The sequence below is a fragment of the Macrobrachium nipponense genome, chromosome 6 (assembly GCF_015104395.2).
Source record: "Macrobrachium nipponense isolate FS-2020 chromosome 6, ASM1510439v2, whole genome shotgun sequence".
In the NCBI taxonomy this organism is placed as follows: Eukaryota; Metazoa; Arthropoda; class Malacostraca; order Decapoda; family Palaemonidae; genus Macrobrachium; species Macrobrachium nipponense.
The window spans coordinates 96,138,940-96,153,270 of record NC_061108.1 but is presented as its reverse complement, the minus strand read 5'-3'; the positions used below and the strand labels follow the sequence as shown (position 1 = coordinate 96,153,270).

General features: G+C 37.0%; 1 protein-coding gene across 2 annotated transcripts in view; it reads left to right on the top strand.

Annotated features, from left to right (window-relative positions):
- LOC135216374 (uncharacterized) overlaps nt 1-12,020 on the top strand; it is a 56,064-nt gene extending 44,044 nt beyond the window's left edge. For both annotated transcript variants that reach the window (XM_064251634.1, XM_064251635.1), the window contains exons 2-6: nt 1,948-3,891; nt 5,027-5,178; nt 8,937-9,102; nt 11,062-11,250; nt 11,725-12,020. In XM_064251634.1, coding sequence (XP_064107704.1) covers nt 1,964-3,891; nt 5,027-5,178; nt 8,937-9,102; nt 11,062-11,250; nt 11,725-11,803 — 2,514 coding nt within the window. In that variant the 5' untranslated portion in view covers nt 1,948-1,963 and the 3' untranslated portion in view covers nt 11,804-12,020. The remainder of the gene's footprint in view (nt 1-1,947; nt 3,892-5,026; nt 5,179-8,936; nt 9,103-11,061; nt 11,251-11,724) is intronic.
- The last annotated feature ends 2,311 nt before the right edge of the window (nt 12,021-14,331 follow it).

Below are 14,331 nucleotides of genomic sequence, written 5' to 3'. Positions count from 1 at the left end.
GAGCTAAGGGACGCCAGCGCGTACGTATAGAAGATGCATGATGGGAGGGATGCTGTCCAATCGGAGAGAAGGATCTCATGGCTTGGCTAGCATCAGGAACCAATGGGAGAGCAGGAGGATGGTGGCGAGTCTACTAGCACTAAGATGGCGGCGTGCGGCGCGAGTTTCAAAATTGTTATCGGGCGAATCTCGGACTTTCAGAAACCTTTCGTATCTTGAAAACTTTTCATATGTAGAGCAGTAAAATTTTTCGCATTGGCTTTCGTAACTTGGATTTTTCGTAAGTTGAGCCTTTCGTATCTCGAGGTACTACTGTGTATATATATATATATATATATATATATATATATATATATATATAATATATATATAATATATGTATATATATATATATATATATATATATATATATATATATATATATATATTATATATATATATATATATATATATATATATATATACTATATATATATATATATATATAATATATATATGTAATATATATAATAATAATATATATATATATATATATATATATATATATATATATATATATATATATAAATATATATTGTTCTGAACTACTTGTTCACTCCTGGAAAATGTAATTTAGCACTAAAAAAAATTGGCCTTGAATGGAGGAACGAGAGATCATAACAAAAGAAAAAAAACTGGCCGAAGGCCGATATAACTGAGGAAGGGGGAATTTACATAAAAGCTGGACTTTAGTTTTAAATGCACTATATTTACATTAATTTACATGGGTCCAGGAATTAATAAGGAGGGTGATTGTTGATCCACCGGAAGCACGTGGCTGGGCACCCAGACACGGAGTTCAGAATTTTGTGCAAACCGGTTATTGTAATGCAAGACTTATTCCAAGGGGTTCCCAATTTCTCCCACAATCAGGCACGGTGTTTGTCTGCAAAGAGCAAAGAGATTGCATCTTAGCATGAGTACTGAGGCGAGGGAACACGTGGGGGGACGTTGCACTCTACTTTCTCTCAATCTAAAAATTTACAAAGCACTTAAAGGGAATGGAATGACTGGGAGTTTACACAGAAAGAACTATTACGTTGCTTGAATTAACTAGGGGATGTTTACTAATACCACAACTGGAGTAATCACAGTGTTGAACCAAGATTGTGGGAGTGAGAAGCTGAACAAAGGAAAGTGGGGGGGGGGGGGGGGGGGGGTGTGGGGGGGGGGGGGGGGGGGGAAGTCGCCTTGGAAAAATGGAAATGAAATACAGACAAAAGGCAAAGCAATTCCCTGGCTGAACTGGAATTTACTCTCACAGTACCTGGAAATCCTGGGCTTGGTAGTCTTCTTATCTGCTGATATTCCTGTGCACTATGGAGGTATGAAAATACTTGGAATTTCCCCAGAGGAGGCAGGGGTAGCAGAAGGGGTTAAGTAGAGTCTGCAGGGCAAGGTCTGAGGAAGTTCTGAGTTCTTCTAGTTCTGAGAGCGAGCTGCTGTGTCCTTGCTCTTTTAAAATCTCGTCTGGTAGGCGCCGCCCCCAATCCAGATTTTCCCCGTGGGGGGTAAATTCAGGACAGCCAATGGGAGCAAAGAGAGTTTTCTAGAGTATGGAGGTTTTCAGTTCAAAGGGGCAACTTGCATATAGACAAGGATGAATGAGTCTTGTTATAAGAAATCTTAACTTTCCTTGGTTCTGGCTTAAAATCTTGAACAAATTAATTATAATATATATAAATTTATATATATATATATATATATATATATATATATATACAGAGAGAGAGAGAGAGACTCGACTTATCAATATTTGACAGACGTCTGCACCCTTCCAGATGCTTTTCTTATAGATATGTTAATTATCTAAAAAAAAAATGAAAAAGAATTAAAAAATTAAAAAAACTTTTACTCAGAATGATCTCACTTTAAACTTTATTCAAGTACTAATTCACCTTCTTGCAGATCCAGTGCTGCCAAAATGGAATCTATCAAGTTGCAACGCATGAAGGAACTAGGACGAGCTGACTCCATTGAGTTTTTCAGAAGAACTAGCTATGTCAACCCAGCTGAACAAATCACAGGCAAGGACATCCCAGTAGATGTGGGGATGGTCTTCTGCGAACTTGAAATGATGCGAACAGGTCGCAATACTACTAGTAGACCAATTAAATATACAGAGCTTCTGAAATTTGCTCGCGAAAAGCAGTTAAAATCTAAGAGACCTTTTGTGATATTGCTTGAAGGAGCTGCGGGGGTAGGCAAAACAACCTACCTAAAACTATTGAGGTCACAGTGGACCGGTGATGGCGTCACCGAAGAGAATATTGTAAAAGGATTAAATGAATATGATCTCATGGTGAATCTGGAGTGTAGAAATCGGTCGTGTAAAAGTCTCACAGACCTGCTAAGGTTACATTGGCATCAAGCCTTCGCTGAACTGGGAGAATCTGCAGTGACGCAGAGCTTGTCTGAATTTCATTTATTGTTCCTTTGTGACGGTTTGGATGAAGCTGACCAAAACACCGAGAGGATTTTTCGACAGATTCTTGAAGAAATGAATGATAAAATGATCGCGATTTGTACAACCAGGCCTGAAAAAACACAAGAGTTTTACCGAATGATCATAGCACGTGATACTGGGACTGACACAGCTCACGTTCAGATCAAAGGTATTGAAAGGAAGCACTTAAAATCATTTATTAAAAGGTATCATGAGATACTTAGAGATGAAGGGGTAAGTTTTGAGAAAACGGATGGACTTCTTTCGTACTTCGAAAGAACAGGGAGCAATCTGGTTGATTACTGGAAAATTCCCCTTAACCTTATACTTTTAATTATTTTATGGGCATTTGATCCTGATCTAGTGAACCAAGTAACAACGGTTTCTGAACTTTATGGTCAAATAAATCGTCTTATTAAAGTGAAAGCACTTGAGAGAATTTCAAGGAAAATCCCTCATTCATATAAACAATTAAAGGACAGATTTAAAAAGTTCTCTAAACTTCTGCAAACAGAGGCATTGGTTTCCCTTCATAAAGACCTGATCATTTTGGAACAAGATGCATTAGAAAGACTAAAAATGAACTGTGATCAGCTTGGCATTGATTATGAAGAGGCTATTGGTGCTTTTCTTATTCAAAAGAGTATGTGGAGTGGATCTGACATCGATGCCAGAGAAGTGAGTTTCGCTCACAAAACACACGCAGAATATCTTGCAGCTTGCTGCTTACATAATGCAACTGTAGTTTGTAAAGTTTTTCCAGATGATGAGACAATTCGAAACAATATAATACAAATATTTTCATCTTACAATGTTCCTGAAAATGTTTGTTGCCATGTTGCAGCCGCAGCTCTGAATGCATTTCATGAGGGGCCAACCCAGCAGTATTTTTCCAATATGATGTCAATTCGTGAAGCTTTCTATAGAATACTTGGGGCAAACATCGAGTATAGGAGGTTTCAAAATGTGCTCATAATGATGCTAGGTTTGTTGTACAAGGAAAAAAACGCCAAAAAGGAAATTCTTGAAGAACTGCTACTCTTGCTGTACACATCAGGTGTGAGGCAACCCAAAGAGTGGATCAGAGTTTTAAACTCTGTTAAATGTAAAAACACTGTAGCCAAAATGATTGCTGATAAGTATTATAAAATTCACAGAAATACAACCATACAAGATGATGATGTATTTGCATATGCATCCTTGCTAAAAGACAGTAAACTTCGTAGTATATCTTTGAAGCTCAGCGTGTGTCCATTCAACATACCAAGACTTGAAGAATTATTAGGAATATGTGCTGTTCAGAGGATTGCTCTGGGATACATTGGGTTTAACGACCTCTTCCGTAATCCCAGTGACACGTTTTGTTCGTCAGATCTTATTCCATCTTTGCAGGAAGCCTTCTCAAGGTGAGTTTTGTTTATCATCTCTACAACCCTCTCCCTGTTTCAAGACTGCCTCAGTACGGTAATCTTTATGGGCTATTTCTGTCACTGTCCCATCGAAGCCAAACCTCTTGAACGCTGTCACCACATTATCTCATAATCAGCAAAATCTGGAATGCCCTTTTCAAAGACATTTTTCTTCTCTGCCACTAATGGAATTCTCTCTAATGCTCTGCCTTTGCTTCTTATTGAGTTTCCTCACTTTTGAAGACGGAAATGTCTCTCTTCCTTCGGGCTAAGACCCACTTTTTTTCATTATTTCCCAGATTCGCCTTTTCCTCTACCTCTTATAAAGTCTTCCTCATAGGTCAGCTAGTGATTATTTAAAAGGACATCTTGAAGTTCGCACCGTTCCATTCATTATTCGTCAAAAGTCTATGCCTGACTTACGTATATGATTTCTATAGTCTTCAAAACCGAACAATGTTTCCCTGGATGTAAATTAATAAACGGTGTAATCTCTACATGACTGTTTCCACATTCAAATACATATGCAGCATTAAGTCTAGCATATAGGATTCCCAACAATGACAAAGCAGATTTTAAAGATCAGTTACCAGTGTTACTTCATCCCGTGGGGACCCGTGACGTCCTGTTAGTGCACCTCACGGGCTGCACTGTAGGCATTACTTAATTAAAGGTTTTTGCAGCGTGCTTTCGGCCCCCAGCTGCAACCTCTTTTATTGTTCTTTTCTATACCTCCGTTCGTGTTCCCTTTCTTCCCTCTTACTTTCCACCCTCTCCTAACAATTGTTTCAACATTACTTTTAGCACTGAATGACCTCATAGAACCCAGCCCTTGAACTTTGGCCCAAATTTTATATTCCATTTCCAATTCTAATGTCATAGTTACATCAGATAGCAGAGCTTTGCGACATAAGCGATCCCACTGTGCTAAAACGAAACTGCAATGCACTCTATTTGTGAAATGTGTTTGTGAAAAGTGGAAATTGGTTCACTGTTGTGGTTTTCTTCCAGAACGGAACGTTAAACTGCTTTCTGCATTTCAGCAATTATTTCATAAGTCCCATCATGCTCTGGTACGATCACCTACTTGTTCGAAAACAATATTGACTAAACGGAGATTATTTTTAAACAGGTGTGATATTAGGCAGTACCATGGTCAACTGGCACGCACGATGCACATTCCGGATTCAGTAGGGGTGTTGTACATCAGTATTTCAGACAGCGAAGACCTCCAACCGATTCGGCACGTTATCCAAAGGAAAAGTTGGACCATAAAGCGATTTGGTTGGTATTTCCAGGAATGTTTTCCAATACTGAAACTCTTAAAATACAAACAGATGTGTGTGTGTGTGTGTGTGTGTGTAGGCTAGACCAGTCTAGTCTAGCCACTGCTTCTATCATTCACAGAAATAGGAACTATCAATGCATTTAAACCCGCATGCAGACATGAACGCAGTCGCATCCTAAGGAATCTTACGGATGTTACCTGCATCTTGGGTTACCTGTTTCTGCTCGCATACTTTGACGTAAGTTTTGTTTCCTTTAAATATTCTGGTTTACTCGTAACACCTGCGAATTTACTGCGGAGACCTATCGTTCATTGTCTCTATCCCAATCATATGTTTTTTCTTCTGTTCCCAACCACGTGTCTGTCGATTTCAGATGGAATTTGGTGGGTTCTATATTATACGTCTACAGTCGCTTTTTTCTACCGGTGTAGGTTGGCTGGGTTATCACTAGGCCCTACTTTGAGTACATTGCCTTGACACCATATTATAAAGCATTTGTCTTACTAATTGGTATTCAATGCTGTTCGCAGCACTTCCCTTATATGAAAGTTGCATTTTCTTGGAGCGTTTACCTTTATTGCTTTATGCCGAATAATGCATTGTGATAGTCTAATACTCACACCTATCCGATTTTTGTAAGGCGGGCCACTCACAGTCGATCTGGTCGTACGATGAGAACCGAGTGGGAGGTGACTCCAAAAAAAATGACTGCTAACTCACGTTACTGCCCGATCTGAACAAAGTAGTCCTAACTCCTATTCAGTCTTAAGTTAGCAGCCACATAGTTCGGACGTGACGGAGGGAATATCTGATAATGAACCATATATGTTCAGAATGTACCGTTGCAGCCAATAAAACAATAGAAAAAAAGCCACGAAAAAATATTGGGTCAATGATTGGTTGAAGAAAGAAAATCTCACATATATTGCTTTTAAAGGAAATACAGGTAGGTAGCTCCCAGGGATTGCTATGATAAACGTAAGTGTGGACGAGGCAACATTCAATTTTGTAGGCAGATGATAACGGTCACGCAAAAGGACACATGCATGACGAAATCCACAATGCCCTATGAAAGGGCAAGTGCCACATTGACGCTACTTAACGACTGACTGTTCTTATCAAGATATAAAATCGAGTGTGGCCATATCACCCAAAGCTCTTGGAAGAGTCATGCTGGAGACATGTTAAGCTATTTGGACAACACTGCAAAGACTACATAATAAAGATAAATAAAACTCATGTATACAAATCTGTATCTTTGATAAAAAATAAACTAGCTGTTAGAAACTTAACTGACTCTTCTACAAATATACCAAACAGTTTGTAGTGTATAAAATAAGGAAATTACAAAAGTGAAAAGGTAATAAATCTTTGTGTAACCAGCATTACACTACACTATTTCGCAAGCAACACCAAGTACCTACAAGAAATTATAAGGGTGTGAGGGAGGTTTCATTACCTCCCATTATGATTTTGTCTCCAGTTCTCCTTTAAATCATATATCATTTAGGAGCTTTTTAACATATATTCTTATTTCGTTTATTTTCTTATTTTTCTTTTACTTTTAAATATAACTGATTAAACGTCCTGAGCAAGGCACCAATTTTTGTTTTGTTTTGAGAGATTACTTTACGTATTGTATATATATATATATATATACAATACGTAAAGTAATCTCTCAAAACAAAACAAAAATTGGTGCCTTGCTCAGGACGTTTAATCAGTTATATTTAAAAGTAAAAGAAAATAAGAAATAAACGAAATAAGAATATATGTTAAAAAGCTCCTAAAATGATATATGATTTAAAGGAGAACTGGAGACAAAATCATAATGGGAGGTAATGAAACCTCCCTCACACCCTTATAATTTCTTGTAGGTACTTGGTGTTGCTTGCGAAATAGTGTAGTGTAATGCTGGTTACACAAAGATTTATTACCTTTTCACTTTTGTAATTTCCTTATTTTATACACTACAAACTGTTGGTATATTTGTAGAAGAGTCAGTTAAGTTTCTAACAGCTAGTTTATTTTTTATCAAAGATACAGATTTGTATACATGAGTTTTATTTATCTTTATTATGTAGTCTTTGCAGTGTTACTATTATATATATATATATAGATATTATATATATATATTATATTAATATATATATAACTAAATATATACTTTAATCTATATATATATATATATATAACGTAATTTGGCACTTTTAAACCTTGTCGTTACTCTAGGATCTAGAAACGCTACGGCCTTCAATTTCCAACATCAGTGTGGTTAATGAAAGTTTTATGTAATTTAATTTTGTTTACACTCATAACGTAAATTGCAATTATATAAATTTTTACAAAATTCAGTATGTAAAGAAATAAGAAAAAGATGTATATATTTCATGTCTAAGGGACGACACATCTCATGCACCACTTCCTGATTTCTTTGATGTTTCTACTCTTCTTAATTCTTTCCGATATGAAGCTCTTATATTTACTATTTATCTTCTTGTTCACCATTTCTTTCGTTGCCCCAGGACACTTTTTCATTAGTTTCTCAAATATCGATTGATCTGCTGCATTTCTTTTGTGTTTGCCAGAATATTCTTTACTTTTTATATTCCACAGACATTGCTACGACTTATGAATCTCGAAGAACCCCGTCCAGAACTCTTTATCTATCGAAAGTCTGACAAGTTGAACGATAGCCTCTTCTGTGCCGTTTCTTGGTAAATGAACCTCCTAGTTCATCAAGCCTCGTCGAAGACACCACTCACGGTCAAACTATCAGCTCTGAACGACTTAATCTGAAAAACCCCTATTTGACTGTCGTGAGTTGCTCATTCAAACCTCAACTGGGAGGTTTGTCGATTCGGCTTGACCAAATGTGACTTGACTAAAAAACACCCCACTCACATTCAAACTTGGTTAAACCCCGCCCATTACGATCGGGCATGACAAATCCCATCTGACATGAGTGGCCGGCCTTACGAACGAAAGAACGCCACACTGAACTAACATTATCCCTCCTTCGATGTGGTCGTACTTGTCTGGCCAAGTTCGTCTCTCTGGAGGGGCGTAGCACATCCCAAGTGGTCCTTGGTAAATCTTCTCTCCTGTATATAGACACTGTCAGTTAGTTAGTTTTTTTATGCCAAAAATATATTTTCCATATTAGTGGTCTCCTCAAGTTTTCTATTTCTAAGTCTGGATGACCTTTCTCTGTTTTTATTCCCGATTCTTATTCATGCAGTTCAGTTAAATGGTCTCTTCATGCGACGTTTCCATTTTCGGGTGGATCTTTACATACCTATCGTCTTCATTCTTTATGGCCCAGAAATATTTAAAATCGTAACATCTGTTACATTTTTTTAATGGGCCTGTGATGTGATAATCTCTTAAAATGCCATTTGGAATTCTCTCCTCCTCTCAGCAATTTACTGCCTCTTGTTAGTTCATCCATACCGGTAAAAGACGTAACTGATTTCCTTTCAGTTTTCTACAGCTTGGCAGTTACCTTTCTGAACTCAAAAGCGAACACATCGAGAGCAACATAAACACCCGCACTTTCATACACGCAAGAATTTGTACCACTATTGTGGTTTACATTTTGTAGCATTAAATTGCCTAAGAACGGTAATTGCCCAAGGCACTGGTACTTAACAAATGAATGGCATATATTTTAATCAAAGTAAACTGCACAGTGGTAAAACTAGAACCAAAACTGCAATTTTTAATAATTTTTTCTATATTTTGTGTTTGTAGGTTTGTGTGTAAATGTACCAACATTTAGGGGCCAGTTAATTCGGATACCTGTGAAACCCCCGAGGACTATTTGCTTGTATCTCACCGATATAACGACTGGCGAAGATGTGCAACGCGCTTGTGACCTAGCTGAAAGTTTTATCCCAGAAACAGCACTCGGGCGAAGGTCTGTATTTATTCAAAAATCCTTTCACACCCCATTTTCTTTTTCCACAACTTTACACCTCTGTCTTCTATACTCTCACTGACTTCCCGCAGGACTTCACTCGTGAATGTGATTAGCGGACCATTACCCGGTCGTTAGCGTAGATTAATGTGGTGATTAAATCGGTATTTACAATCATTCTTAACATAACCAAATTTTGATATTATTTATCTAAGCTACATTTCCCCATCGGCCATATTATGGTATTAATTGATTATAAAATTATCTATTTGTTACTGATTTTGCTAAGCCATATGTGTGTCTTTAGTATCTATACCTTTCATCTGAAGTTATTTTAGGTTGCTCTTTAGCAACATTAATATTTATTATGGTTTGTCCACATTCAGTTATGCGTTATCTTGGCCATCCAGTCTCTTTTTTTGTATTTTTCATAATTTTCGTTATTTTGGACATAATACTTTCACATTAACACCCAATCACGAATAGATATATATAATTATATATAATATTATATATATATAGATTTATTAAGATATTATTATTTATATATTATATATATTATATTATATAATATATTATAATAGTAATGTAGGTCTCAGTACACTGCCTTGGGGTTCTTCTCCTTTGCAAGATTTTTGACACAATTGCAAATTTCTGTTTCCACTTTAAACATTTTAAAGGTTAGTTAACTCCTAAACTATTTTGGTGCACTATCAATAACCTATCCATTAAGTATTACTTGACAATCTTGTGTAGCTACTATCACATCAGATGCTGCAGTGAGGTCCAGGTATATCGATATTGTTTTTAAAGTATTGCATAGCGGAATCTTACTATATGTTAAGTTGACATAGCCTGGCCTTAGGCAAAAATTTAGAAACCATAAACATTTTGTTTCTAGCCCTTCTTTTTATTAACCTGAATTAGATGCAATGAGCCTTTTATGTATAGCTTTTGTACAAACTTAGCACAGGTGGTTCCTTAAGAGCAGTGAGAACAAGATCACCTTTAGTCAGAGTCCATGGAAGTTATGCACTAGTGCGCGGTTTCTCTCAACCCGGACTCCTTTGGGGTAGTGCCGTCAGTGCACCTCACGTGGTGCACTTTAATCATTACTCAAGGCTCTTTGCAGGGTCCTTTCGGCCCCTAGCTGCAGCCCCTTTCATTCTTTTTTACCATACCTCCGTTCAAATTCTATAACTTCCATCTTGCATTCCAACCTCTCCAAACAATTGTTTCATAGTGCGACTGGGGGACTTTCATCCTGTTGCACCTTTAAGACCTTCTTACTCTTCTATTCCTTTCAAACGCTGAATGACCTCATATAGCCCCAGCACATAGCCTAGATGTCTTATTCAATTCCGTTAATCCCTTAACCAGACCAGATGCAAATGCTGTACCAGACCAGAACGCAACAAAATTTCAGCAAAAATCATCCCATAAAATGTAGTAGGCTTTTAAGAGGCAACGTGATACCCACAGCAGTAACTTTTTGCGAGAAAAGCGTAGCTACCTATTAGCCTCAAAGAAGGAATCTGCAGCCTCTTATAAAAATACTAAAGATACATGAAAACTAAAAATCTCAAGCAGAAAACATATTGAACAAAATAACAAAAGAAAAGTCTCGCATACTAACCCTGATATTTATCATATGATAAAAGTTGATGATTAAAATGTTATGCACTGGATGGCGAGTTCAATATGCGTATAAAGTGTCTGCAAGACCAAGCAACAAATAAATTATCTGCTTCGTGAGAGTATTGCTTCTCATTTGGTTGCCTTGTTTACCTCGTCAGCCGCAATGAAAGAGGTAGCTTTGTATCTGGTCTTGGTCTCACTTGCTAAAGCCGCTGTAAAGAGTATTGGTAAAAAAGAGGAAATGAATATTTCTATTTGACCATAATAACGCTGCCAATACAAAATATGACATTCTCATATCATTTCTGTTTTTATTTTCAGTTGTTTCACTCGATTATTTTTCCCTCGATTTGAGGCAAACCCCAAGGATCTGATCGAAGGATTACGAAACAAAGGAGTGAAAGTGTCGGGAATCTTCTTCCCGTCATCTAGCCGTCCATCGTCACGGTCCTGGATCGAATTGGAAGAAATCCGGCAACTAACGACGACAATTAGTACTGCATTAATTTGGTGAGTCAGAGAAGCAGTTAGTCCCAATGCATTACTTTGGTGAGTCGCTGGGCACTGTCATGTGTAGCTTAGGTTGCTGGGGGCTGCCCTCTATACTCATATCAAACATTCCAGTTCTGAAGAGCTGCTGATCTTTGAAATAAAGTGAATTCTTATGCCAAAAATTCATCAAGCTCCCATAACCATTATTAAGTTTTTTATACTATGAAGCCGTCTGTCAGCCACTCAATGTCTACTGATGACTTGTATGTTTCAAATTAATGAATTATTAGTATAGCAAACGTTTTATTTTCGTTAATATTTTAAGGGTAAAAAGGATTTCCGAGAATATGAGTCTTAACGTAAATAAACTACAGTTCTTCTCATGTAAGACTGCGCTCCTCGTTCCTTACTTGAGCACCTGACAAAACTTTTGTACACACTCTCCTGTGATTATAATCGACAATTTGATTGTTTATCTGTTTCTTTTTTCAGGGGAAGAGGTTCCTTCACTGGACATTTCTATGGTTCCTCCAACAAGGAAGGAAGTATTTGGGATGTTGATTCCTGGTGAAGCAGCGCCGAAGTGCTTACGTGTGAATGGCTTATAATCTTCAAATCGTGGTGAATAAACCGGTGAAGGCTGTAGTGATATAAAGTGTAAGGACAACGGATATTAGGGAATATATTACAAAAATATCCAAAATTTTGTGCAAGCTTGCTTTGATTAATTGCCATGTAAACCTGTTCCTTATGTATGTTTGCTCATTGTGAATAAAGAAAAATAAGTATTCGGAGGTACAGTTTTTAGCTTTTACGTTGTTTACTTCACTACCAAGATTTTTCCCAAGCGGATCATTGAGAGTCTGCACTTGAAAGGAAAAACAGCTCTCTTCACCTCAAAGAATTACAAACGAAAATTACACCCGTGATCGCGAGAATGAATTGTAACGCGAATAAAAAATATGAATGTAAGATCTTGACATCACACCTCTGTTAAAATTAAGCACTCCTACACATCAGTTATTCGTCTGCCTCCACCCATAAAAATGGGCGATTCTAAAGAGGCACTAAAATGAGTGATATATGTAACAAACTCACGATGCAGGAAGAGACCAGAGCTATTAGCCTATTGGCTTGGTCACACCAAACTAAGCAAATTGCCTGATTTGCTCCTTCGTGTAATTAGTGTCTAGACGACTTGAAATTCGAAGGCTAAATTAGTCGAGTTCAACTTTACTAATGCTTTTATGATATAAGGGGGACACTTTCCCACTCCATAGGCGTAACTAAGGCGCCCTTGTTACTTGTATGGTATATTTTACAATAGTTCCAACTCATTATAAAATAATTATAGTATGATAGATGCATTTGGCATAGAAAATAATTAAACTTGGTCTCTGAACATTTTTGGGGGAAATTAGCCATATCCGAGATATGAATGTGTATATAATCACCATCCTCGAAAAATTTGTTTTTGTTCACTTTAACATGGAAACAGTTTGTGCTCTGATGCGAATTTGTTTTTTGTTTATAACTGCATTGTGATTATGATGCGAATTTTTTCCCCTTTAAAATTTCATTGTGGATATTACGTTTCATGTCTAGGAGTCACGTGACCTGGTGAAAATCAGGTGTCAGACATTTTCTCTTGTCATTGGGTTCAAGTCTTTCGTAGAGTGAAGGTATGTCTTGTCTGTGTTCGTCTTGTAACTTCGAATATTTTCGCTTAATTCACGATTTCTATAAAAATGGAAATGCATTTTTTATTTCTTAAGACAACATGGCGTGTTACCTGCAGAAGTACAATGTTTGAAGTGTAATAAGCAGTGTAAATTTAGAAATGATAAAAACTCTCGGCGCTGTTCCGTTTATGCTTCTGACAAAAGGCAAAAAAAGCAAATATTGCAGTTTTACTGTTAAGTGATCGGAAAGGCACATTTTTAGATAAAGTTAAATTGCCGGTATGGAAATTGCTGATAATTAACTCATGAAAGACCAGCGTTGATTGGAGAAGTTTTTCTAGTGAGGTGACTGTTTCGGTATAATAATCAGGAGCCCATCGGTGGTGTTGACGTTGAAGTCGTAACAGATGAAACTAATTACTCATAATAACCATAAAGGTCGCCCTCTTACTCAGTGTTGGTTGTTTGCTGGTAATGAGAGAACATGAAAACAAATCTTTGTCGAGGCCGGTTGCTGACAACCGCAAAGGGGAAACTTTAATTAATTTTACCATTAATTTAATTAACCGTTATATAAAACCATGCTCACTTATTTATAGTGATTCATGGCGTGGTTATAGTAAAATCAGTGACAGTGGACACCATCATTTTCAAGTTAACCACAGAAAATTTTGTTGATCCCAATAATCGTAACATTCACACACAAAATGTTGAACGATTGTAGCGAGATATTAAGGAGTGGATTAGGAGGCCTGGTATTAAAAAAAAAAAAAAAAAAAAAAGCTTTTGAAACAATATTTTGCTAGATATTTATTTATCTATTAGGCACTACCAAGATTCAGTTTTACCTTTTTTTTTTTTTTTACTTGAAGCTGCTAAATTATATCCACCTTTAAGTGACACCCAATCACCATCAACAAAAGGAATCATTTTCTGATGACGACGATACATTAGATGAGCCACAACCATCTTGTTCTGGATATAAGCCATCAAAACGTTTGTGTCCATCCAATTAAGGTAAATTTATGGTTTTCTTTTAAATATTAATATTGTAACATGATTTACCTCCTGTAACCCTTAAGGCTAGCGCGCATAGGGCATTATTGGCGCTTGCCAGTACATACGAGCTTGCCAGGAATCTTTAAAATTGGGGATAAGGCGCAAAGCGCTGTTTACCCCACCCAAAACCTCGTATTCCAAATGGTCCCCAACCTTGTCGGGTGTAGTAGGGGTGTATGATAACTAAAATAAAAAACTCATTTCCCCAATGCATTACTATCATAATCCTTCAAAACACATGATAATGCATAATTACTTTAAAAAAATGGAGATGGAACTGCCGTAAAAATTTACCACGTGGTTTTAGAACTAAGCTATGAAAGTAATGGCATTTGTATATTAGAAGAAGGAAACTCCT